This window comes from Aquarana catesbeiana, linkage group LG11 (genome assembly GCF_042186555.1).
Source record: "Aquarana catesbeiana isolate 2022-GZ linkage group LG11, ASM4218655v1, whole genome shotgun sequence".
Taxonomy (NCBI): domain Eukaryota; kingdom Metazoa; phylum Chordata; class Amphibia; order Anura; family Ranidae; genus Aquarana; species Aquarana catesbeiana.
Window position 1 is genome coordinate 280616901 of NC_133334.1, and position 26574 is coordinate 280643474.

The following is a 26574-nucleotide window of genomic DNA, read 5'->3' on the forward strand; positions in this document are numbered from 1 at the left end:
TTTCTTCTAATGACAGAGAAGATTATTGCCAATTATTAGCAACTACAAGAAAATCGCCGTTTTAACCCTTTCCTCAAAACTATTTCTGAACGCTGGGCGGAGGGCGGGGCGGGAAAGGTCAGCTGGCCACGTGATTGGCTGAGTTTTGCCTAGAGGGGGGATTAGACCCCCTGTCAGGTTTTTGCTCAGCTCATTCTGCATAGGACTGAGAACAGGCGGGTAGATGAGGTTGTACAATCAGGTTGCACAGTGTATGGCCAGCTCTACAATGACCTCTAGCAGCTGGAATTGAGATGATAATGATGGTGACATTTATGATAACATTTCTCCATGAGTAATAATCTAATTCTGAGGAGGGGAGTGAAGGGGTTAATGCTTAGGGGCGGGGGGAAGGGAGGAGCTTCTGCGGCTGTCCATCCTCTCAGGGCGGGGTAAGGGAGGAGCTACGTGTAGCTGTAGCATAGGGGTGGGCGGGGACGTAGGCGTGGTCTCGGCGGGGATCCCAGGCGGAGGGGGCGTGGCCGAGCGTCAGTGTCCCGGAGTCGCGCAGGCGCGGTGCCCTCCGCCATTGTTCCAGCCCAGCAACAAGCGGCGGAGGAGAGGCCGGCGGGTCGGTAGTCGGGTCCCCCCCGGGCGGGCCGCGCTCAGTGATGACATCCGCTCAGTGATGGGGGCCAAGCAGAGCTCCCGCTCCCGGGCTCCATTCCCCGGAGTCTCCTCCGATGACTCGGCCGTCCCCCCCGCCTCTCACTACAGCGCCATGGGGCTCCGGAGCCGCTCCGTGTCCGGCCTGGAACCGCACCATCCCCCCACCACCGGGACCCTCTACCGAGCTGAGCCCGACCGAGGAGGGGGGAGCTCCGGGGACACCGACAGCCGCTACCCGATCCACATCGCACCGAGACTCATCGCCGCTCACAGCGGTAAGTACCCCCCCACTTACCCCCCAAACCTACCCCCTCCTACCTACCCACCCACCTACATACCCCCCTCCTACCTACCCCCAACATACCTACCCTCTCCTACCTACCCCCAACATACCCACCTACATACCCCCCACCTACCCGATCCACATCGCACCGAGACTCATCGCCGCTCACAGCGGTAAGTACCCCCCCACCTACCCCCCAAACCTACCCCCTCCTACCTACCCACCCACCTACATACCCCCCTCCTACCTACCCCCTACATACCTACCCCCAACACCCCCCCAAACCTACCCCCTCCTACCTACCCACCCACCTACATACCCCCCTCCTACCTACCCCCTACATACCTACCCCCTCCTACCTACCCCTCACCTACCTACCCCCAACATACCCACCTACATACCCCCCACCTACCCGATCCACATCGCACCGAGACTCATCGCCGCTCACAGCGGTAAGTACCCCCCCACCTACCCCCCAAACCTACCCCCTCCTACCTACCCACCCACCTACATACCCCCCTCCTACCTACTCCCTACATACCTACCCCCAACACCCCCCCAAACCTACCCCCTCCTACCTACCCACCCACCTACATACCCCCCTCCTACCTACCCCCTCACCTACCTACCCCCAACATACCCACCTACATACCCCCCACCTACCCGATCCACATCGCACCGAGACTCATCGCCGCTCACAGCGGTAAGTACCCCCCCCACCTACCCCCCAAACCTACCCCCTCCTACCTACCCACCCACCTACATACCCCCCTCCTACCTACCCCCAACACCCCCCCTACATACCTACCCCCAACACCCCCCCAAACCTACCCCCTCCTACCTACCCCCAACATACCTACCTACATACCCCCTCCCCACCTACCCGATCCACATCGCACCGAGACTCATCGCCGCTCACAGCGGTAAGTACCCCCCCTACCTACCCCCACTACCTACCCCCTACATTCCTACATACCCCTCACCCACCTACCCCCAACATACCTACCCCCTCCTACATACCCCCCACCTACATACCCCCCCCCCACCTACCCCCCAAACCTACCCCCTCCTACCTACCCCCAACATACCTACCTACATACCCCCTCCCCACCTACCCGATCCACATCGCACCGAGACTCATCGCCGCTCACAGCGGTAAGTACCCCCCCCCCCACCTACCCCCCAAACCTACCCCCTCCTACCTACCCACCCACATACCCCCCTCCTACCTACCCCCAACACCCCCCCAAACCTACCCCCTCCTACCTACCCACCCACCTACACACCCCCTCCTACCTACCTACCCCCAACACCCCCCCCAAACCTACCCCCTCCTACCTACCCCCAACATACCTACCTACATACCCCCTCCCCACCTACCCGATCCACATCGCACCGAGACTCATCGCCGCTCACAGCGGTAAGTACCCCCCCCACCTACCCCCACTACCTACCCCCTACATTCCTACATACCCCTCACCCACCTACCCCCAACATACCTACCCCCTCCTACATACCCCCCACCTACCCGATCCACATCGCACCGAGACTCATCGCCGCTCACAGCGGTAAGTACCCCTCCTACCTACCCCCAACACCCCTCCTACCTACCCCTCCTACCTACCCACCCACCTACATACCCCCCTCCTACCTACATACCCCCTCCTACCTACCCCCCACCTACCCAATCCACATCGCACCCTAGCTCATCACCGATCACAGCGGTAAGTACCCCTACCTACGTACCCCCTCCTACCTACCCCCAACATACCTACCTACATACCCCCTCCTACCTACCACCCACCTACTTGCCCGATCCACATTGCCCCGAGACTCATCGCCGCTCACAGCGGTAAGTACCCCCCTACTTACCCCTCACCTACCCCCAACATACCTACCTACATACCCCTTCCTACCTACCCCCCACCCACCTAATCCACATCGCCCAGAGACTCATCGCCGATCAAAGCGGTAAGTACCCCCACCCACCTATCCCCCTATACTAACATACCCCTCACCTACCTGATCCACATCGGTAAGTACCGACATACCCCTCACCTACATATCCCCCATACCTACCCCCCACCCACCTACATACCCCTCACCTACCTGATCCACATCGCACCCTGGCTCATCGCCGCTTACAGCGGTAAGTACCCCCCTTACATACACCTACCCCCACCTATCTACATACCCTCACCTACCTACTTCCATACCTACCTAATCCACATCACATCTCGGCTCATTGCCGCACACAGCGGTAAATACCCCCTACCTACCCCCCCACCTATCTATATACCTACCCCTTTCACATCGTCCCCTGGCTCATTACCGCTCAGAGCAGTAAGTACCCCCACCCACCTACCCCTCATACCTACATACCCCCCTCCACATCACCCATCGCTGCACACAGTGGTAAGTACATACCTCCACACCCCCACCTACCCGCATTCCTACCCCTACTGACCCCCTCCACATCGCCCCAAGACTCTGAGTATTGTGTACCTACCTGTGTATTATATGTAATCACCAAAGTATTGGGTACTTATTTGAATATTATGTGTACCTACTGGAGTATCGGGGTACCAACCTGAATATGTACCTACCTGAGTATTGTTCACTGAATTGAATGCGAGGTACTGACCTGAGTGTTGTGTGTACCTACCTGAGTATTGAGGTGCACTCTGAGTACTGACCTGTATGCGTAGTGCCGACAACCTGATTATTGGTCACTGGCCTGAGTGTTGTGTGTACCTACCTGAGTATCGGGGGACTGCCCCCGTGAGTGTCGGGGGAATGTTGTCCTGCTGTGTATTGGTTTACCTACCTGCTGTGTCCACCATGACTTACCTGTGTGATGTCCACCTACTGTACATCTTCCCCCTGTGTACCTACCTTCTGTACCAGTCATTGCCAGGTTTTATTACCCCAGAGGGACCCCTGTAGTCGGTGTCTCAGGACTCCGGGCACAATTGTGTTCACCGTACCCCCCCCCTGCCATTTTTGTGAGTGCGGTCACATGGTCATGCTGACCAATGAGCACTTGGCATTGTGATTTGGGGGGGGGGGGGGGGTTGGGCTATTTGGAGTACATCTTTTTATTTTTCCAGAAAAGGTGAACTTTCCCTTTTAGGCCCCTTTCATACGATCGTTCTGATCAGGTCCACCGATCCTTTCTTCTGGTAAATCCATGGAGCCCTATGGATAGGTACACCCACCTACCTCCAGGTCTCAGAACTGCATCCTTTCCTGTTTTTGTGGGCGGGGTCTATGTACACCCACCGTCCATAGAGCTGACAGGTCCGTGACATCATTCTAATCTGCTCCAATCAGCTCACAGCTTCCCTGCTGATCAGGATAGACTCCGCTCCGTGTAGGAGGAGCCTTACAGAGGACCGCCCCCTCCACACATCCCACAGGAAATGACACTAATATGATACATTGTATATAAACAAATACTCTTCCCTGTGTACAGCAGATATCCCCGCCCCCGCACCCCCAATTTCACAATGTATGTTGTCCCGTGCATGCGTGTGAGCCAACGCGTGACGTCCTGAGCCTGCTGGTCTCACACACAGCGCTTTACACTCCTGAGATCTCGGGGAGAATGTCTTTTTTTTTTTTTTTTTCTACAAATGTGTGATGCTGTACAACGCATGCGTGTGATGAAGCTTGTGATTCCATGCGTTTATTTTCACGCATTTGTTGCATGAGAATAAGGAAAGCAGCTCAGGTACCAGATCTCCCTGAAGACACCGGTGACGTAGCCTTCCCAGGGGACAGAGGTGCAGCTGAGGCTTCATCCCCGGTGTCTTCGGGGGAAGCTGGAAGTTGACACAATAAGGAAGTAAGGCTCGGTTCACACGGGGGCGACTTGTCAGGCGACCTAACCGCCTGACAAGTCGCCTCCCGTTCTGTACAATGGAACCGTTCTAATCGGAGCAACGCAAGTCGCTCCGACTTAGAAGAAAGGTTCCTGTACTACTTTGGGGGCGACTTGCATAGACTTCTATACAGAAGTCGTCTTGCAAGTCGCCCCAGCAGTCGTGTGCAGGTCGCCTCGGTGAGGCGACCTGCAAGTCGTGCCGCCTCTGGTGTGAACCGAGGCTTAATCAAAAAACTTTTTTTAATTGACCCTTTAGATGACCCTCCATCAGACGTGTACAGATGAGACATTTAGAGATTTTATATATATATTTTATTATTATTATTTTTGTAGAGACTAGAGAATATTATTTGTGGGGGGTTGTCAGTCTGAACAGGAAGTCGGGAGCGCGCTGGATTCCTGGCGGGGATCTTTTGTATGTAAAGCAATTTTTTTTGGATAAAACTCAGGAAAAATTGATCGTGTTTTTTTTGCCAGACAAACTTTAAATTGGAATTTCACTCTCCCAATCACCATTGATTATTTGTAATCCTGCAGTAAATAGATAGGAAAGTATATCATTTTTACTTGTCAAACTTTTTTTTTTTTTACATTTCTTCAGTTACTTCCTGATTTTTGGTCTAGGCAAATAATCTGCAGGAGAGGAGGATGGTTTTTGTCAGCTAAGCACACCCTCACGCACGCATAAAGTTATATCCTAACCAAATCCTGGGGACGTGGGTGGTTGGATGGAGACCTGGATGCATGCATGGATGGAGACCTGGATGCATGCATGCATGGTTGGTTGGAGACCTGGATGCATGGTTGGTTGGAGACCTGGATGCATGGTTGGTTGGAGACCTGGATGCATGGTTGGTTGGAGACCTGGATGCATGGTTGGTTGGAGACCTGGATGCATGGTTGGTTGGAGACCTGGATGCATGGTTGGTTGGAGACCTGGATGCATGGTTGGTTGGAGACCTGGATGCATGGTTGGTTGGAGACCTGGATGCATGGTTGGTTGGAGACCTGGATGCATGGTTGGTTGGAGACCTGGATGCATGGTTGGTTGGAGACCTGGATGCATGGTTGGTTGGAGACCTGGATGCATGGTTGGTTGGAGACCTGGATGCATGGTTGGTTGGAGACCTGGATGCATGGTTGGTTGGAGACCTGGATGCATGGTTGGTTGGAGACCTGGATGCATGGTTGGTTGGAGACCTGGATGCATGGTTGGTTGGAGACCTGGATGCATGGTTGGTTGGAGACCTGGATGCATGGTTGGTTGGAGACTTGGATGGATGGAGGAGTTTGCTTTGAATATTAATAATGAAATAAAGGGTGTTTTTGGTGTTGGGATACAAGGACGGTCGGCTTTATTTGTATCCAGCTTGTGTAGCGGCACAGAGATGCCGATGCTTTCTATGGAGGGAATCTGGTTCTTCATATGATGTGTGTTGGGTGTCTCATGGGTCATGAATGTTCCTCTGTGTGAGGGACGGGTTGAAGTGCGGTGTGTCGTCTTATGAAGACCGTTTTAACCATCAATATAACTGAACAGCGGTAACCAAACCCCCCCCCTCCAGTCACATTTCAGGTCTCCGGCTGGTTGATGGTTTGAACCCTGACATGAGATTTCGGCAGTTGCTCGGTGACCTGGTTGTGGGAGGGGGAGGGGGGGGGGTGTAGATGTTGCGGTTTCCTGTCAGTGTATCTGTGTCGGCGTTCATATAAACCACATGATCTTCTTCCTGAACGACTGATGACAGAAGAGGGTCTTCCTGTATTCGGGGGGCCTCCACTTCTCCCAGCAAAGTGTCAAATGACTGTCATTGTCCGGGTTAAAGCGGAACTCCGGGCAGAATTGTTCTGTTTTTTATTAGATTATGGAGAATAATAATCAAACCATAAATGTAAACATAATAAGATGAAGACGGAGCAATGACAGGACAGGGGGGGTGGATTCCAGTATGTTAAAGATATCTGGGGGGATCCAGTATGGTAATAAAGGTTTTTTGGGGGGGATCCAGTATGATAGTAGATGTATTGGGGGGAGGGGGGTTGTACTGCACTCTGCTGACCCCTCAAATCAGCTGTGATGTGCCTGCATTGCATAGAGAAGCACAGAGACCCGGTGAGGATGTGGGGGGGGGGGGGGGGGGGGTTCTGGAAATGAGAAGGTTTTATTTTAAAATGTCATTGTTTGTTGATGGGGGGAGGGGGGGGGATCAGGGAGGCAAAATATAATCGGATTAAACTTTAGCTTTCAGCAAAGTGATCTTTGGTTGCCGAGGGTTACCACACTTGGCAGTTTTCATTGGTTGGTGATGGGAAGTTTGCGTTGCTGTGCGTTCCCCTTGTCTCTCGGGGGTGATGACGTTTTCTGGTGGTCTGAGAAGAGAACATCGCAGCTTCTCTGCGTCATAAATTGAATCCATGTGAGCGGCTCCTAGAAATTCCCCCTCCCCCCTCCCCTGGGAGTGCGAGGGGGGGTGGGGGGTACATTGGAGGAGAACATATAAAGTTCGGTAATCTGCATGATGTCACATGTATGATGATTGTGATTGATCTTCTCCATTACGTTTCCAGTGTTACATCACACAGGATATACAGACATCCCCTCCCCCGCTGTTGCACAATATACCAATTTTATAAAGAAACGGAATGTCTCTCCAGGCGTTTTATAATTGGTCAAAGAAAATTCCTCCAACACGTCATATTCCTGATATGTGTCTGACGTCCCATATACTGGTATGAAGAAGTCTTTGTATTGCTCCCTTTATGTGAAATCCCTGGTGATCCTGCCTGTGCCTGTGATCTCCCAATAAATACTGACCACACTAAGCATAGCAGCAAATCCATCCCACCAGTGTGGTCAGCTTTCTGGTTGTGCTGGGAGAACAGCTTTCCTGTCCTCCAATGGTCAGGCTTGTGCTGACACCCCCCCCCCCCCCCCCCCCCCCCCCAGCCATTTACAGGGGGCATCAGTGTGCTGCCATTTCTCCTCCCCACCTCTCTAAGGCCTTAATGTAGCTGAGAAATATATACATGTATATACACACGCACACATGTTTTTCTATTTTAAATTTGGGTCATTTTACAAGGTGAGGGTCACATATAGTATAATAGTGGTTGTGATTTATACTTCCATGTAATTCAACCACTTGAGAGCTCATCCGGTGTGGTCAGTTTTCTGGCTGTGCTGGGAGTACAGCCTGCTTGTCCTTCAGTGGTCAGACTTGTGCTGAGACGCGACCCTTCGGCTGCTTCTTCTCACCATCCCTGTCTGCTTCTTGCCCTGGACTGCCACTTCCTCTCCATCCACCAGAACCAGCTGGGAGACCGGGAGGGGAGGCAGGGGCATGACCTGGAGTCAGCTCCTCCCCATCCACCAGAACCAGCTGGGACACCGGGAGGGGAGGGAGGGGAATGACCTGGAGTCAGCTCCTCCCCATCCACCAGAACCAGCTGGGACACCGGGAGGGGCGGGAGGGGCGGGAGGGGCATGACCTGGAGTCAGCTCCTCCCCATCCACCAGAACCAGCTGGGACACCGGGAGGGGAATGACCTGGAGTCAGCTCCTCCCCATCCACCAGAACCAGCTGGGACTTTGGGAGGGGAGGGAGGGGCATGACCTGGAGTCAGCTCCTCCCCATCCACCAGAACCAGCTGGGACACGGGGAGGGAGGGGCATGACCTGGAGTCAGCTCCTCCCCATCCACCAGAACCAGCTGGGACACCGGGAGGGGAATGACCTGGAGTCAGCTCCTCCCCATCCACCAGAACCAGCTGGGACTTCGGGAGGGGAGGGAGGGGCATGACTTGGAGTCAGCTCCTCCCCATCCACCAGAACCAGCTGGGACACCGGGAGGGGAGGGAGGGGCATGACCTGGAGTCAGCTCCTCCCCATCCGCCAGAACCAGCTGGGACACCGGGAGGGGAGGGAGGGGCATGACCTGGAGTCAGCTCCTCCCCATCCACCAGAACCAGTTGGGAGACCGGGAGGGGAGGGAGGGGCACGACCTGGAGTCAGCTCCTCCCCATCAGAGGCCCTGGTGAAAACCTACTGGCTCTTAGACTCCGCCCCCTGGGGAATCTTATACTCCCTCTGTAGGACTGTGGCTGTGAACCCGGTGTAGCTGCTTCTCAGAACCATCCACCCTCAGCAGTCAGCCGTTGGGTCCACAACCTCTGTGGTCGCTCCCGCAGGTGACCCCACTTGTTGTCTGCTAAATATTATTGGTAAAAAAGAAAAATCCTAATAAGTGTATATTGATCGGTTTGCGCAAAAGTTATCGCGTCTACAAACTACGTGATATATATATATATTTTTCATAGTAGTAATGAAAGTGATCAGCGTCTTATAGCGGGGCTGTGATATTGCGGTGGACAATCTGACACTAACTGACACTTTGGGGGACCGAGTGACACTAATGCAGAGATCAGTGCCAAAAAATGTGCACTGTCACTGTACTAATGACACTGGCTGGGAAGGGGGTTAACATCAGGGGCGATCAAAGGGGTTAAATGTGTGCCTAGCCAGTGTTTTTGGTGTGCTGTGTGCTGCTTTCACTAAGGTGTGGAATCAAAATCCAACACATCCCCCGCTGGCAGGACAGAGCTCTGCTTTGTGTACATTGGCGGGACTTCATCCAATGTGTCTCCTCGATGATCAGCGGGTGCCGACGGACATCCATTGGCCAAGACTGCTGACTGGCTCCTGGTGATGACTAATCCTGCCTGGAGAGGGCCGGGACCGGGGCGATGTCAGCTCCCAAAAACGCAGCGCACTAAAAGTCTACAGGCAGAGCGGCTGTGTCCTTTCCCTGCTGACAGCGTGGCCGATAAATGCAGGGGAAGGAGGAAGCCGTGGCACTCGAGGGGGCGGAGCTACTGCGCTCCAAGCTGGCCCACAGGAAGTACCTAGAGAGGTCATTTCCAGGGCATATGACATCATCATCGGGCGCCGGAGATGCCGGTTCCAGTCTTTATAAACGGCGCAAACAGTGGGCGCTGGCTGCTGGTGTTTCTTGGTAAAGCGGCGAGGCTGTGGACGACCAAGAGGGGCAGGATGGATCCTCCGTTAGTACCTGTATAGCACTGACAACTGTGTTGGTGTCGCTGGTCCCCAAAAAGTCTCACAAAGGCCATACTTGGGTCAAATTTAGAAAATCTTATCTTAAGAATTTTCGTTCAATTTTCGCACCATTAGTGGCCTGCAGCAACAGTCGATTTTCGCGTGGCCATCGAATTTGAGTAAAGAGAGACTCTGACAGAGAGTAGTTGGAAAGGGTGTGCCACACCCCATAAGACTAAAAGAGACAAAAAGATTCCCCTATGGCGGCATTTTTCAGGCACTACCATAAACAAAGAGCGACAATTTTTGGATAAAACACACACATTATATATATATATATATATATATATATATATATATATATATATATATATATATATATATATATATATATATATATATATATATATATATATATATATATATATATATATATAATGTATGTGTGTGTTTTATCCAAAAATTGTCGCTCTTTGTTTATAGCGCAAAATAAAAACCGCAGAGGTGATCAAATACCACCAAAGAAAGCTCTTTATTTTTTGGGGAAAAAAAGGACAATTTTATTTGGGTACGACGTCACACGACCGCGCAATTGTCAAAGTAACGGAGTGCCGTATTGCCAAAAAATGGCCTGGTCAGGAAGGGGGGTAAAACTTCCTGGGGCCGAAGTGGTTAACTGGTTAATGAGACCTCAGACCCTGAGTGTCTCACCTGCCCACCAATGAAGGAAAATGGAATGCAGACTGCGCTCTCCTCTACCCGGCCGCGCCTGTCATGCCAGTCTCAGGTCGTCCAATGAGAGCCCAGGAAACACGGCGGTGGTGATCGGGGGGGAGGTAAAATGCGGCTGAATTCCACCATTGGGCTGCCGACTTTCCATATATAGGATCATTATAGGGTTATAGGGGGGGGTTTTGTAATGTCCTGTTGGTTTTATGTAATATCCCAAAAAGTACGGGAAACTGCGAGGGTTAACTGCTTGTTTGGTCCCGCGGGACAGGCAAAGCGATTTACTTACCAGATCCTCCGTTCCCCCCGGCAAATGGCACTCCCTCTCCGCACCGTCCCTCGCTGTCCTCACATGGGCACTGCATTGGTCTCGATGACATCAGAGGGCCTTGGACTGAAAAGGGGAGTGTCTAGCCATGTGGAGCATTTAGGGAAGTAAAGGTGCTTTTCACCATCTCTTAGGAATAAATGATCAGGTGACCTTCTCTGGGTGGAGGCCGTCCCGGTACAATGGAGGATGACCGGTCCTCTTTATTCTGACTTTCATAGCCCTGCCATCAGACGGGATGGTGCCGGCCCAGGAACAGATGTCTGTCAGCTAATTATAACCTCCGACCTTGGCCGGGGGCCGTCTCCATAAACTTTACTCCACTTGTGACTCCTGCTGACATCTCACCATAGCCAGTGTGAGCCGGAGAGTGACGCCCAACGCGTCGCGTCCGCGGAGAGTGTGTGACGCCCGTCTTGTCCGCGGAGAGTGTGTGACGCCCAACGCGACGCGTCCGCGGAGAGTGTGTGACGCCCAACGCGTCGCGTCCGCGGAGAGTGTGTGACGCCCAACGCGTCGCGTCCGCGGAGAGTGTGTGACGCCCAACGCGTCGCGTCCGCGGAGAGTGTGTGACGCCCAACGCGTCGCGTCCGCGGAGAGTGTGTGACGCCCAACGCGTCGCGTCCGCGGAGAGTGTGTGACGCCCAACGCGTCGCGTCCGCGGAGAGTGTGTGACGCCCAACGCGTCGCGTCCGCGGAGAGTGTGTGACGCCCAACGCGCCGCGTCCGCGGAGAGTGTGTGTGACGCCCAACGCGTCGCGTCCGCGGAGAGTGTGTGTGACGCGCGTCGCGTCCGCGGAGAGTGTGTGTGACGCGCGTCGCGTCCGCGGAGAGTGTGTGTGACGCGCGTCGCGTCCGCGGAGAGTGTGTGTGACGCCCGTCGCGTCCGCGGAGAGTGCTGGACGTCCAACTGCAAAAAAGAAAAAGTTGTTGGTGTTTGTTTTTCGTTAGTCCAGGTCGCCGTGCTCTCGGGTGTGATTGGGCCCTGAGGGTTTCAGTTATTTGAGCCGTTGTCCAGCTTTACAACCTCCTTTTGTAATGTTCTTACCCCTCAGTCCTCATCGCCTGGGGGGGGGGGGGGGGGGGTGTAATGAAGGTGATGGATTGCCTCTGCTGGGGGAAGGGCAGAGGTGACAATCCCGGGACACCCCTCTCTTTTCATCTTGGACGGTCAGGCAAGTTCTCTTGAGCAGAGCTGCGGGGAGGTGATGAATTGCTGAATCCTCAGGAATCTGCCTGGGGGGGAGAAACCAATCCCCCCCGTGTACATATACGGCCCCCTTCCTATTTGCATCTGGTGATCCAGCCAGCAAGTCTGTTGTTTTTCAAATATATTCTGCTGGAGAGCTTGTGTATCAGTTTACAGGGATGAGATGAACCATTTCCCACTGACAGGAGTGCTTACAGTGATCAGCTTTTGATGTAAAACCTTTATCCAAAAAGGGGGGGGGGAGAAGGAATTATAAAGAGTGAGATGGAGTCTGGCTTCTATTTGTTAGATGGTTCAGCAGATTTAAATACACTAACACCCCCCCCCACCACCACCACCACCACCACCATACCATACTGACGATGGTGCTGTCTGCTGTGCCCCCTGTACTCCTTCCTCCAGAGTTGTCTCACTAATACAGAAGGTGTTACCGGCCGTCACCAGGTGATAAAAGGAGGGGGAAAAAAGCCTTAGAAAAATTTTAATTAAAAAAAAAAAAACGAATGCAGCCGCCACATCTAATGATTGTTGAGCTGCAATATGTGACATCTTTGGTTTTGGTTTCGTTCGGCTGTAACAGAAGGTTTTGTCTGAAAGCGATCTTCCCCGACCTTCTCCCGAACGTTCTTCTCTTCTGCTGTTGAGAAATCCGGGGAATTCCTGGCTCACAATGAAAGTGATTTCTATGGAAGGAATCGGAATGAAGATGTCGGAGATTCCCGGAGCAGGAAATATGGCTGTGAATGGAGGGGACAGGAAATGCGTCGTGTTCTGCTGGTCCCTGTAATTCCAGGAAAGTCCCGAGACCTCATTAGAGCATCACCCCTCCCCTCCCCCCCCACTCCCCCCCAATATATTCTTATCTAATCTGTACTGCTCTGCAAAGCCCGTCCTCCTCATCCTCATACACACAATCCATTGTCCTGCTGTTCAGGTGTCACACAGGGGGTCCCACCCCACCATATACTGATCCTCTTCTTCTGAGTTTAGCCAGCCAGATATGATGCCCCAGGAAGGCAGGGTGGGCTACATTCCTACATACAGGGGGGCTACATCCCTACATACAGGGGGGCCAAGAGAGGGGGGCTACATTCCTACATACAGGGGGGCTACATCCCTACATACAGGGGGGCCAAGAGAGGGGGGCTACATACCTACATACAGGGGGACCAAGAGAGGGGGGCTACATTACTACATACAGGGGGACCAAGAGAGGGGGGCTACATTCCTACATACAGGGGGACCAAGAGAGGGGGGCTACATTCCTACATACAAGGGGGACCAAGAGAGGGGGGCTACATTCCTACATACAGGGGGACCAAGAGAGGGGGGCTACATTCCTACATACAAGGGGGACCAAGAGAGGGGGGCTACATTCCTACATACAGGGGGACCAAGAGAGGGGGGCTACATTCCTACATACAAGGGGGACCAAGAGAGGGGGGCTACATTCCTACATACAGGGGGACCAAGAGAGGGGGGGCTACATTCCTACATACAGGGGGACCAAGAGAGGGGGGCTACATTCCTACATACAGGGGGACCAAGAGAGGGGGGCTACATTCCTACATACAGGGGGACCAAGAGAGGGGGGCTACATTCCTACATACAGGGGGACCAAGAGAGGGGGGGCTACATTCCTACATACAGGGGGACCAAGAGAGGGGGGGCTACATTCCTACATACAGGGGGACCAAGAGAGGGGGCTACATTCCTACATACAGGGGGACCAAGAGAGGGGGGGGCTACATTCCTACATACAGGGGGACCAAGAGAGGGGGGCTACATCCCTACATACAGGGGGACCAAGAGAGGGGGGGCTACGTTCCTACATACAGGGGGACCAAGAGAGGGGGGGCTACATTCCTACATACAGGGGATCCAAGAGAGGGGGGGCTACATTCCTACATACAGGGGGACCAAGAGAGGGGGGCTACATTCCTACATACAGGGGGACCAAGAGAGGGGGGGCTACATTCCTACATACAGGGGGACCAAGAGAGGGGGGCTACATTCCTACATACAGGGGGACATGGATAACGAATGTAGCCTCCCTCTAACAGGAAGCTGATCATAGCTGCAAAAACGAGAGTTTCTAAGAGACTGAGAGCAACAGAAGTGTCTTTTTTGAGTTACTGAAATAGAATTTTTGTTTTTTCAAACCAGAGTTTTTTTTGTCCCTTTTTTGGGGTTTTTTAGGGAGTGAGGTGTGATTTCTGGTTGTCCTCACATGACCCGGCGGATTGGGGAGCTCAGACTTCCTATGATCTCTATTCTTCACACCTCTCTGACCAGTTCTGGGGAAGGTGTTCTGTTCTGCATTCCACGGCGGACGATGTGGCAGGAATCCGAGGCTTAGCGCTTTATCTCTGAGATCTTTCCTGTCATAACTACAAAGTCCTCGGGATTCCACCCTGTCACCGGACATAATCTAATGCTCTATGGATTCTCCTTCAGTACTCTTATCTGATGATTCAGTCACATGATCCATCACATGTCTTCTCCTCATACTGGGAGCCATTGTCTTCATTACTAACTTTATTCTGTCTGTTTTGCACTCCCTGATGCCTCTTTCTAATCAACATCATGTTAATGTTCATTTTCAATAAAACCTGAATTGTTTTCTTTATATATCTTATCTTAAGCCCAGTGATGTCATTACTGGGTCTCTGTTCTTGTCTATGCAGTGTGTCCTTAAACTGGTGGTCGGTGGGCGAAGCGTCATCCTTACGCTGGTGGTCAGTGGGCCAAGTGTCGTCATTGCCCTGGTGTTCGGTGGGCCAAAATTCGTTCTTGCACTGGTGGTCGGTGGGCCAAGCGTCGTCCTTGCACTGGAGGGCGGACTGCCAAGCATTGGCCGTGCACTGGCGATGTGCCTGGAGTTCTGCTTTAACTTGTTCTGCCCCCTGTATATTTTGTTGATTCTGCCTCCCAGCATCCAGTCAGCACCGCGCCATCTGTACTGTTGTCGCAAACACCCCCCCCCACGCTGTTGATGTCATTCTGCCATGGAGAAGGTTAATGTGAGGTTCCTCGGCATTGTCTCTAATTCCAGCCTGCAGCTCTTCTGCTATTTTGGTGTCTAATCCCCATCGTCTGGCGGCACAGTCATCTGCCGGGTGTCACTTGGAGGGAAGTAAATCCCGCTGCCCTCTATGATCTCCTCTGGTGTGAACATTGGAGGATGACTATAGACAGGTCTTCTTTTCCTGGAATAGAATTGGTTCAGTGGCTTCCAGGGTCGGCCATGGGGTGATATCCTGGCTGGTTGCTGGTTTTTCCCTATGATCCTTTAATCTTCTCCCAGTGCGCTGCCTGCCTGTCCTTCTGAAGTGCGATCGCCCTCGCCGTCTGTGGTTTTATGCTAATGTCTCGAATTAGAAAGGAAGACCATTAGGGGAACTATCCCGGTAATTGTATTTACAAGTCTCCACGTGTCCTACAGTGTATGGCTATCCCTATAGGACTTAATGGGGCCACGTGCAGACTGTGAAGATCGTTGGATCGAAATGAAGGCTGCACGCGGCTGAAGGGCTACATTCATTAAAGGTCAAATTAAACAAAGGTACAGGTGTCCTCTTTCTAGGGTCAATTCTGATTCCCCACCATTCCAGAGCTATCTTTACATGCTTGGCTCTCCAGAAGCCTAGGCTTGGTTTAGTTTGGCTCTCCAGAAGCCTAGGCTATCCTTGGTTTAGCTTTTTCTCCAGAAGCCTAGTTTAGTTCGGAACTCCAGAAGCCTAGTCTAGGTCTGGCTTGGCTCTCCAGAAGGCTAGGCCCGGTTTAGCTTTTCTCCAGAAGCCTAGTCTAGCTCCGTTTAGTTCAGAACTCCAAAAGCCTGGGCTGGGTTTCGCTTGGCTCTCCAGAACTCTGGGCTGGGTTTCGCTTGGCTCTCCAGAAGCCTGGGCTGGGTTTCGCTTGGCTCTCCAGAAGCCTGGGCTGGGTTTGGCTTGGCTCTCCAGAAGCCTAGACTGGGTTTGGCTTGGCTCTCCAGAAGCCTGGGCTGGGTTTGGCTTGGCTCTCCAGAAGCCTGGGCTGGGTTTGGCTTGGCTCTCCAGAAGCCTGGGCTTGGTTTGGCTTGGCTCTCCAGAAGCCTGGGCTGGGTTTGGCTTGGCTCTCCAGAAGCCTGGGCTTGGTTTGGCTTGGCTCTCCAGAAGCCTGGGCTGGGTTTGGCTTGGCTCTCCAGAAGCCTGGGCTGGGTTTGGCTTGGCTCTCCAGAAGCCTGGGCTGGGTTTGGCTTGGCTCTCCAGAAGCCTGGGCTGGGTTTGGCTTGGCTCTCCAGAAGCCTGGGCTGGGTTTGGCTTGGCTCTCCAGAAGCCTGGGCTGGGTTTGGCTTGGCTCTCCAGAAGCCTGGGCTGGGTTTGGCTTGGCTCTCCAGAAGCCTGGGCTGGGTTTGGCTTGGCTCTCCAGAAGCCTGGGCTGGGTTTGGCTTGGCTCTCCAGAAGCCTGGGCTGGGTTTGGCTTGGCTCTCCAGAAGCCTGGGCTGGGTTTGGCTTGGCTCTCCAGAAGCCTGGGCTGGGTTTGGCTTGGCTCTCCAGAAGCCTGGGCTGGGTTTGGCTTGGCTCTCCAGAAGCCTGGGCTGGGTTTGGCTTGGCTCTCCAGAAGCCTGGGCTGGGTTTGGCTTGGCTCTCCAGAAGCCTGGGCTGGGTTTGGCTTGGCTCTCCAGAAGCCTGGGCTGGGTTTGGCTTGGCTCTCCAGAAGCCTGGGCTGGGTTTGGCTTGGCTCTCCAGAAGCCTGGGCTGGGTTTGGCTTGGCTCTCCAGAAGCCTGGGCTGGGTTTGGCTTGGCTCTCCAGAAGCCTGGGCTGGGTTTGGCTTGGCTCTCCAGAAGCCTGGGCTGGGTTTGGCTTGGCTCTCCAGAAGCCTGGGCTGGGTTTGGCTTGGCTCTCCAGAAGCCTGGGCTGGGTTTGGCTTGGCTCTCCAGAAGCCTGGGCTGGGTTTGGCTTGGCTCTCCAGAAGCCTGGGCTGGGTTTGGCTTGGCTCTCCACAAGCCTGGGCTGGGTTTGGCTTGGCTCTCCACAAGCCTGGGCTGGGTTTGGCTTGGCTCTCCACAAGCCTGGGCTGGGTTTGGCTTGGCTCTCCACAAGCCTGGGCTGGGTTTGGCTTGGCTCTCCACAAGCCTGGGCTGGGTTTGGCTTGGCTCTCCACAAGCCTGGGCTGGGTTTGGCTTGGCTCTCCACAAGCCTGGGCTGGGTTTGGCTTGGCTCTCCACAAGCCTAAGCTAGGCTCAGTTTAGCTGGAACAATCCTCATTTGCTGTGCTGAATATTTCCAACAATAAGAGCTGAAAACAGGCACTTGGCTGAATAAGACACATCAGTGACACCATGGTGTGTAATCGTTTTACAATTCACATGTCTGAGCACATGTATGATCTGTTTGTACGTTCGGTGATCCGGTACATTTACATATTTATAAGGTGACAATCGTTTCTGAGTGTTTTGTGGAAAGGTTTATAGGAGGGAGGCGGAGAAAAAACCATGTTTGTTTACCTGACATTCATTCTTTAGTGTTGTATTTCAGTGACCGGTTCATATTAAAGTATATCGAAATCCAAGAACAGAAAAGACAAGTCCCTAGATGTGATGCCTGCTTTAGTTGTCCTCATTTTCCTTTTTTCACCTGTTGTTCCTCCCAGTAACACACCCGGGTGACCACGCTGACTGTATTGTGTCTGTGGAGGGGCAATGTTGTCACCCTAGGACCGGACTAGCACAGCCCTCAATGCATGCGGTATGAATGACCCCGTATGGGTGCTCAACCTGTGGGCCCTCCAGCTGCTGAGGAACTACAAGTCCCATCATGCCTCTGCCTTTGGCAGTTGTGCTTGTAACTGTCAGTGGCTTGCAATGCCTCATGGGACTTGTAGTTCTGCAGCAGCTGGAGGGTCACAGGTTGAGAACCCGGGCCTGGGAGTGCAGCACAGGAAGTTTTTCAGTGCACTGAATTTCTGGCAGGATGAACAGGTTTATTTTTTGCACGTTTTGAACAGATATAACAAAATGCTTTCTGGCTCAGTTCATACTACTGCCACCTGAAAGTTGCACGGATTATGGTGCGACTTGCTGGTGATTTGCTTGCGACTTGAGTGCTAGTTTGATGCAAGTTTCGGGAATACCTGGGTAATCTTCCTGTAATGTCTGATCCAAATCACATCATTATGGATGAGGAGGCGACTTCCTTCACAGTTTATGGGCACAAGTCGCATAGAAGTCGTCTTGAAGTCGTACAGGAACCTTTTGTACAGTCAGAGCGTCTTCAGTAGTGCTAATTGGGACCGCTCTCATTGACTAACATGGGATTTCACATGTCATGTGACTTGGAGTCTCACAAATCGGATCCCGGCAGTGTGAACCCCGAGCCTCGTACCAAAAGGGAGTGATTAGGCTCCTTTCACGCTTGTGAGACACAACTTCAATGCCAGAGAGTTAGGGCCCCTTTTTACATTAGTGCATCTCCAAAGTCGCAAACTTGGAGTGACTTTTGGTGCCCCTTTTATCTGACTTTACATTCTCTGGACCAAAGTCGCATCAAAAGTCAGACCAAAGTAGTGCTGGAATCTTTTCTGATGTTGCAGGGACTTCTGTAGTGTCTGTAGGAACGGCTTTCATAGACCTATATTGAATTTCACATGTCCTGCGACTTGGGGGTCTCAAGTAGGATCCCAAGTCGAAGAAGCCTTTGTTCACACTGCTGCGGCTTCGAATCCGACATCCCCGCGTAACTTCGAGGCTTGCATACGACTTCTTTAACAGCAGCAGTGAGCCGGGCTGTGGCCCCTCCCTGGCAGCGGTGAGCCGGGCTGTGGCCCCTCCCTGGCAGCGGTGAGCCGGGCTGTGGCCCCTCCCTGGCAGCGGTGAGCCGGGCTGTGGCCCCGTCCCTGGCAGCGGTGAGGCGGGCTGTGGGCCCGTCCCTGGCAGCGGTGAGGCGGGCTGTGGGCCCGTCCCTGGCAGCGGTGAGGCGGGCTGTGGGCCCGTCCCTGGCAGCGGTGAGGCGGGCTGTGGGCCCGTCCCTGGCAGCGGTGAGGCGGGCTGTGGGCCCGTCCCTGGCAGCGGTGAGGCGGGCTGTGGGCCCGTCCCTGGCAGCGGTGAGGCGGGCTGTGGGCCCGTCCCTGGCAGCGGTGAGGCGGGCTGTGGGCCCGTCCCTGGCAGCGGTGAGGCGGGCTGTCTCGCAGAGCTCTTCCCTGTCTCTGCTTCCCTCCAGCAGCTGCACATCAGATCGATCTGCAGAGGACGGAGAGCAGCTGCCTGGCAGCGGTGGCTCATCACACAGGATGTCAGTTAGGACCGCCGCTTCCTCCCCGGATGGCTGTGAAGTGTGTCAGCCTGCCAGCGGGGGAGTCGCAGCTGCCAGACTCCTGTGTTTTCTCCGCTGCCCACACAGCCAGCCTCTCCCCGCTCACTTCTCATTCAACTGCTCTCTAGAAATGGGAAGAGGGGCCGCAACCCCGTCTGCTGCGCCTGCACACCACCGGGGAACAGGGCAACATGGAGGGCAGACGCTGGATGACTTGTATTGTGGGGCGGCTTAGAGAATCGGAGTCCAGGGAGGTGTAAAAATAACAATGAATCTCCAAGTCTGAGCAGCAAAATAAAACCTTCTCTGCCCCGTCATTGGTGTAGGTGGGAGGAATAGTGCCCCATGGTTGGTGTAGGTGGGAGGAATAGTGCCCCATGGTTGGTGTAGGTGGGAGGAATGGTGCCCCATGGTTGGTGTCGGTGGGAGGAATAGTGCCCCATGGTTGGTGTCGGTGGGAGGAATAGTGCCCCATGGTTGGTGTCGGTGGGTGGAATAGTGCCCCATGGTTGGTGTCGGTGGGAGGAATAGTGGGATGGGGTGGGGGGGTGAAATGTAAGAGTCCACTTTTTAATGCATTTTTTTATGCGCTGCATTCTGGGGGGGAGGGGAGGAGGACTCCTGGTCACCTTCATGGGGTGTTCTGTAGTCCTAACACACTTTCGGTCCCGGGGGTGACAAAGCTGCTCCTCCATAGATACAGTATGGCGGTTGAGCGTTGTCACCTTAGGACAGGAAGTGTGTTGCTGGCAGGATCACCAGATATAAAAGGGAAGAGCCTGAAACCGGAAATATAATGCAGCCGCCTCATCTGAGGACTCCAGTTTATTCCATCTTCTTGTTCTTCGGTTTAGGAGCAGGTGAAGAGAACCTGTCGTGTTTTTTTCTCAGAATGACGGTCCGGTGTCCGGGTGGCGTGGACTTGTTCTGCTCTAGTAACGCTTCACCTTTTCAGGATATTTTTAGAAATGTTGTTCTTCTTGTCACTCGGTGATGTCCCCTCCCGGAGTTTCCAGGAGAAGTTTATTGGCGCTGTGTGACGGGCGGTCATGCGTTGCTGTGATTGTGTACAGAGTGGTGATGGCAACCAGGAAGTCCAACCGTCATTGTAATGTTCAGCGGCTGCTCAGTGTGCCATCAGATGGCCCGGCTCCCGGGTGACAACATACACCTCCTACCTACCTGCTAAAGGGGTCTGGAGCTTGGAAATCCCAGTTAAAGTTGACCTGTCATCAGTTGTATACATGGAATAGATTCCTGACATGTCACTATATACAGCAACATTAAAGTTAAACGAAAAGAAAAAAAAAAAATCACCTTTATTGTTAAAAAGCTGCCTTTGAGCTCCAATCGGTGCCTAGAGTGGTATTTCATGTCTGCTGTAGGCAGATGACGACCTGCTGTGCGGGGTCTGGCCCCTGTGTGAGGGCTCCTGTGGGGAGGGTCTGGCCCCTGTGGGATCTGGCCCCTGTGCGAGGGCTCCTGTGGGGGGGGGGGGGGGGGGGGGTCCTGGCCCCTGTGCGAGGGCTCCTGGGGGGGGGGGGGGGGTCTGGCCCCTGTGCGAGGGCTCCTGTGGGGGGGGGTCTGGCCCCTGTGCGAGGGCTCCTGGGGGGTCTAGCTAAAAAGCTGCCTTTGAGCTCCAATCGGTGCCTAGAGTGGGATTTCATGTCTGCTGTAGGCAGATGACGACACACTGTGCGGGGTCTGGCCCCTGTGCAAGGGCTCCTATGGGGAGGGTCTGGCCCCTGTGGGATCTGGCCGCTGTGCGAGGGCTTTTGTGAGGGGGGTCTAGCCCCTGTGGGATCTGACCCCTGTGCGAGGGCTCCCGGGGGGGGGGGGGTGTCTGGCCCCTGTGCGAGGGCTCCTGGGGGGTCTGGCCCCTATGCGAGGGCTCCTGAGGGGGGGGGGTCCTGGCCCCTGTGCGAGGGCTTTTGTGGGGGGGTCTAGCCCCTGTGGGATCTGGCCGCTGTACGAGGGCTCCTGTGGGGGGGATCTGACCGCTGTGTGAGGGGCCCCTGTGTGTGAGGGGCCCCTGTGGGGTCACGAGTAATTTCCTCCTTTTTTTTAATGCTTTTACACCTCTTTGTGGATGGTGGAACTCATCCTTCTGCTTTCTCTTCCAGGCTTCCGATGTCCTATATGCTCCAAGGCCGTGGCCTCTGATGAAATGGAGATGCACTTTATTATGTGTCTAAGTAAACCTCGGCTGTCCTATAATGGTACGTACCTCCTATATTCATTAGTGTGCTACACCTGGATTTAATGTTCCTCTCTTCTCATTTAAAGCCTAAGTTTGCTTTTTTTTCCCCCCTACAATCCATCTCCTCGTGTACCAGTATACCATTAATGTACCTTGTGTGCAGAAAAATAAAAGCTTTCTTTGATTTTTAGAACAAGGCCTTACCTTAGCCCTGCTGTGTTCATAGAGAACTTCATGACTTCCTGGTATGTAGATTTAGGACAGAGAAACCAGTAAGACACAGGAATATGTTTACCAGCTGACCACCTTGGCACACCCCCTGCACCCATCCACTAGGTTTGCACGGCATCCCTCCAGGCATGCATCTGCCTGCCTTGTCAATGTAGGCTGTTACAGCTTCTATGTATAGACGGCATCCCCAGCATCCCTCCAGAGGGGCCCAGGCCGCATGATGAACTCTCTCTAGGGCTGCGGGGCGGACACCTCTGATGTAGTGCAAGGGTTAGCCTGATTAGATGGAGTGAATGGATAGATGCACCATGTTTGACATCTGTTCCACTCATTGGTTTTCCAGCAATCCCCATTGGAAACTGCCAGACATTTGTGACACCATGCAGCTTATGGTGTCACGCAGCCTCCCCTGTACATAAATGCACCGAGTATTTCCCAATACAAGACGGAGACGGTGTGGAAGGACAATGTGATTGTATATGGATGGTGGAATGTTTCCAATGCTGATTGCTGCACAGCTGGAGTGTGAACACTTATGGGGGGCTTCCAAAGAAAGGGGATAATGCTTGGATAGAACCCCACTGCTCTTTTCACAGATCTTGGCAGCGTTACTACAATAGAATCTATTACATTGGACACGTCTTCCTGCGTTCTGTTCTTCTATCGTAGTGTTTCCAGGGGCTGCCATTGCAGCAGATTTATATTCGCCCAGTGTTAGCCTTAGACCCCTTTCACACTGAAGGCAGTTTTCAGGCGTTTTAGCACTAGAAATGGCTCCTAAAAACTGCCTCCTATGCCGCCTGAATGTGACTGGGGCAGTGCGCTTGCGGGACGCTAGAAAAAGTCCTGCAAGCAGCATCTTTGGGGTTGTTTGGCAGCGCTGTATACACCGCTCCCAAAACACCCTGCCCATTAAAATTAATGGCCAGCGCTTCCAAAGCGCCTTAGAAGTGCCTTAGAAGCGGGTGCTTTTAACCCTTTGGGGTTAAAAGCGCCCCGCTAGTGGCCAAAAAGCGCAGCTTCAACAGCGCTAAAGAAATCAGCGCTTTATCGTTAACGCAGCCATGGCCCCAGTGTGGAACTGGACTTAGTCTTTCCCCAACAGCTACATCTGAGTCCTGCCAGGCTGATATCGGTCCACCCGGCCATGTGCTTGAAGTTCTGGCTCTTACTGTCGGCACGCTGAGTTTGCAGCACCAGACAAGACGAGCAGCAGGCGTTTCCTGGGATCTGGGTATACGGCGGTAGTTGTGTAAACGTTCCTGTGTACGGATGTACAACGCTTCCAGGGACCTTCGTCTGTTTTAGTGGTGCACCAAATGAAAATTCCGACACTGAAATTGAAAATTCAGGATGCACTTACCCGAAAACCAAAATGGACATTTTTAAATTTTATGAATGTAGCTGATGTCTTTGCAGTGAGGTCAGCGGGGCGTGTCTTTGCAGTGAGGTCAGCGGGGCGTGTCTTTGCAGTGAGGTCAGCGGGGCGTGTCTTTGCAGTGAGGTCAGCGGGGCGTGTCTTTGCAGTGAGGTCAGCGGGGCGTGTCTTTGCAGTGAGGTCAGCGGGGCGTGTCTTTGCAGTGAGGTCAGCGGGGCGCAGCATGCCATTATCAGCCTATTGGCAAGACGCTAATAACCCTATTTTTGGCTGATAATTCGGCGGGTGATATATTGATGTATGTATGGGGGGTGTCTACACAAGTGCCCTCATATACCTGTGTACAGCTATTGGTTATCTAGAGGGGGCTGTAGGGAGCACTTGGGGCTCTGAGGTGGGGAAATGCACCCCAGTTTTATGTTATGCGGCCCCAGGCGCCTGTGTGTGTTTTTACCTGAGCGCACTTGTTTGGTGTTCTTGCATTGATCAGCACAGTACAATGCACCTGCCATTATCCAGCCCTGACTGCACCGCCTATAATGCATCCGCAAAGCACCGGGTTCCCATTTCCTTCCAGATATTGGAAAAATCCACCAATTTTATCATTTGGCTACAAGAGTTGAGATCAGACAAGGGCCAGGAAAGCATGCTGGTTCTTGTAGTCCTTCAGAAGCCACAGCTGTGTTAGTCCCAGTGTAAATTGGTACTTTTGTAGAAGGGGGTCTCGGCGAGGGGCGGGGCAGTGACACACAGCGTCCTCTTTTTCCCCAGATTAATACTTGTCCTGTATGTATGTCAATGACTCCAGTTATGTCTACATGACGAGTGACAACCACAAATTATTCAGCTGTTGCTTTCATCGCCAAATTCTATTCTAGGCCCTTCAGTGTGGGGGCCAGACTGACTGACCCAGTAACCCCTCCGCCATGAGACCCGGCCTCATCATACAGGAATGCTCACTGTACATGGGCTGTCACTGTGTATTAAAGGGAGTGTGTGTGTGTGTGTGTGTGTGTGTGTGTGTGTGTGTGTGTGTGTGTGTGTGTGTGTAATATATATGTATTATATATGTAGTATCGGTTTTCGGCACCAAAATTTTCATTTTTGGTGAGATATAGATAGATAGATAGATATAGATAGATATAGATCTAGATCTAGATCTATATCTATATCTATATCGATAGATATATTTTAGAGGTGCACCAGAAATGAAAATTATATTATGGTAGAGTCCACAAACTATGGGATACACAGCATTTCCTAAAAGTAAGTACACCCCTCAGTCAAATTTGTGTAAATCTTTTCTTCTATCTTTTCATGTGACAACACTGAAGAAATGACACTTGGCTACAATGTAAAGTAGTGAGTGTACAGCTTGTATAACAGTGTAAATTTGCTGTCCCCTCAAAATAACTCAACACACAGCCCAATTAGCCATTTTCCCTCCCCAGTGTCAAGTTTAGTGCACGTGCTCAGCGTCCTATCCAGAGGTTGTCTTTGGGAAATAGACATATGAGTGCTGCCAGCATTGCTGCAGAGGTTGTAGGGGTGGGGAGGGGTCAGCCTGTCGGTGCTCAGACCATACGCCGCACACTGCATCAAATTGGTCTGCATGGCTGTCATCCCAGAAGGAAGCCTCTTCTAAAGATGATGCACAATTATGACGATGATGGAATTGGCTACAAGTGTATGGTGTCATAGTTCAGTCTTTACATTTTTTTAAAATAAAAGGTACCGGTCTGTATGTGTTGTAATAACGGAAGCCCTTTGTCTCTGCAGATGACGTGCTGACGAGGGACGCCGGCGAATGTGTCATCTGCCTGGACGAACTCTCACAAGGGGACACGATAGCCAGACTGCCCTGTCTGTGCATTTACCACAAGAGGTACCGGATCCGCTCTCTCTGTAGACACATTGGTGCTGGTCCAGGCGTTTCTTCTGATTTCTGCTCTTGTACTAGTGTGTGCATTGACACTGATTAAAGTGAAATTCCAAACTAAACTTTCTGTAAATGCTGGTAAAGTTAGAACCTCTGTCAGACAGAAATTTACCCGTGCCGACCTTTCCCCACTCTATAACCGGAGTGATTCAAATTTGGTCAAAGCAGTCACGTGGCGGCCCTGATCAATCAGAATTGCGCTGATTCCTCCCAGAAGCCCTACAGAAAGGCAAGAAGAGCGTGAATTTCAAATCCCCGGACCACTGCACCAGCTGCAAGGGCACCGACAGCTCATTACCCATGGGGGCAAGTGCAGCGGGGACCAGGTGGGGGGGGTTTGTAGGACAGGCGTCGCTAAATGGCAGACCCTGATCCGGATCTAGACTAGGTCACTGACCTTTCCAGACTGCAATGGTCACCACTTAAGGGCCATCTCTTTCCCCACCCTCCACCACTGTCATTTAGAGAAGGGCACAGCACACTGGGCGGGGGGGCACGGCACACTGGGCGGGGGGGCACGGCACACTGGGCGGGGGGGCACGGCACACTGGGCGGGGGGGGCACGGCACACTGGGCGGGGGGGCACGGCACACTGGGCGGGGGGGCACGGCACACTGGGCGGGGGGGGCACGGCACACTGGGCGGGGGGGGCACGGCACACTGGGAGGGGGGGCACGGCACACTGGGAGGGGGGGGCACGGCACACTGGGAGGAGGGCGGGAGGCACGGCACACTGGGAGGAGGGCGGGAGGCACGGCACACTGGGAGGAGGGCGGGAGGCACGGCACACTGGGAGGAGGGCGGGAGGCACGGCACACTGGGCGGTGGGCGGGAGGCACGGCACACTGGGCGGTGGGCGGGAGGCACGGCACACTGGGCGGTGGGCGGGAGGCACGGCACACTGGGCGGTGGGCGGGAGGCACGGCACACTGGGCGGTGGGCGGGAGGCACGGCACACTGGGCGGTGGGCGGGAGGCACGGCACACTGGGCGGTGGGCGGGAGGCACGGCACACTGGGCGGTGGGCGGGAGGCACGGCACACTGGGCGGTGGGCGGGAGGCACGGCACACTGGGCGGAGGGCGGGAGGCACGGCACACTGGGCGGAGGGCTTCCCAAGTTAACTTTCAAGTTAGGACACAGGAAGGGGCTAGCCACCAGTTACCAGCTTGTGATTTATGAAACGTTCTCTCCAGCAGGACCTGCCCACTATGCAGTGTTGATGTGCCTCCCGGCCTCCACTCTTCTGTGTGCCCCTGTGAGGTGGTAGAGTTAAGGGACTAGGGCAGGGCTATGAAGGATGGGGGGGGGGGGGCAGGGCTGTGAAAGATGGGGGGGCAGTGGGTGAGGGAGGGGGGTAGAGGAGGACCCTGATGTGGGGGAGAGGCCTTGAAG

At 53.6% G+C, this 26574-nt stretch overlaps 1 protein-coding gene across 1 annotated transcript in view; it reads left to right on the forward strand.

Annotated features, from left to right (window-relative positions):
* The first annotated feature begins 529 nt into the window (after nt 1-529).
* Nucleotides 530-26574, forward strand: part of ZNRF1 (zinc and ring finger 1) — a 33868-nt gene continuing 7823 nt past the window's right edge. The window contains exons 1-3 of the mRNA XM_073605926.1: nt 530-923; nt 21557-21652; nt 25022-25127. Coding sequence (XP_073462027.1) covers nt 668-923; nt 21557-21652; nt 25022-25127 — 458 coding nt within the window. The 5' untranslated portion in view covers nt 530-667. The remainder of the gene's footprint in view (nt 924-21556; nt 21653-25021; nt 25128-26574) is intronic.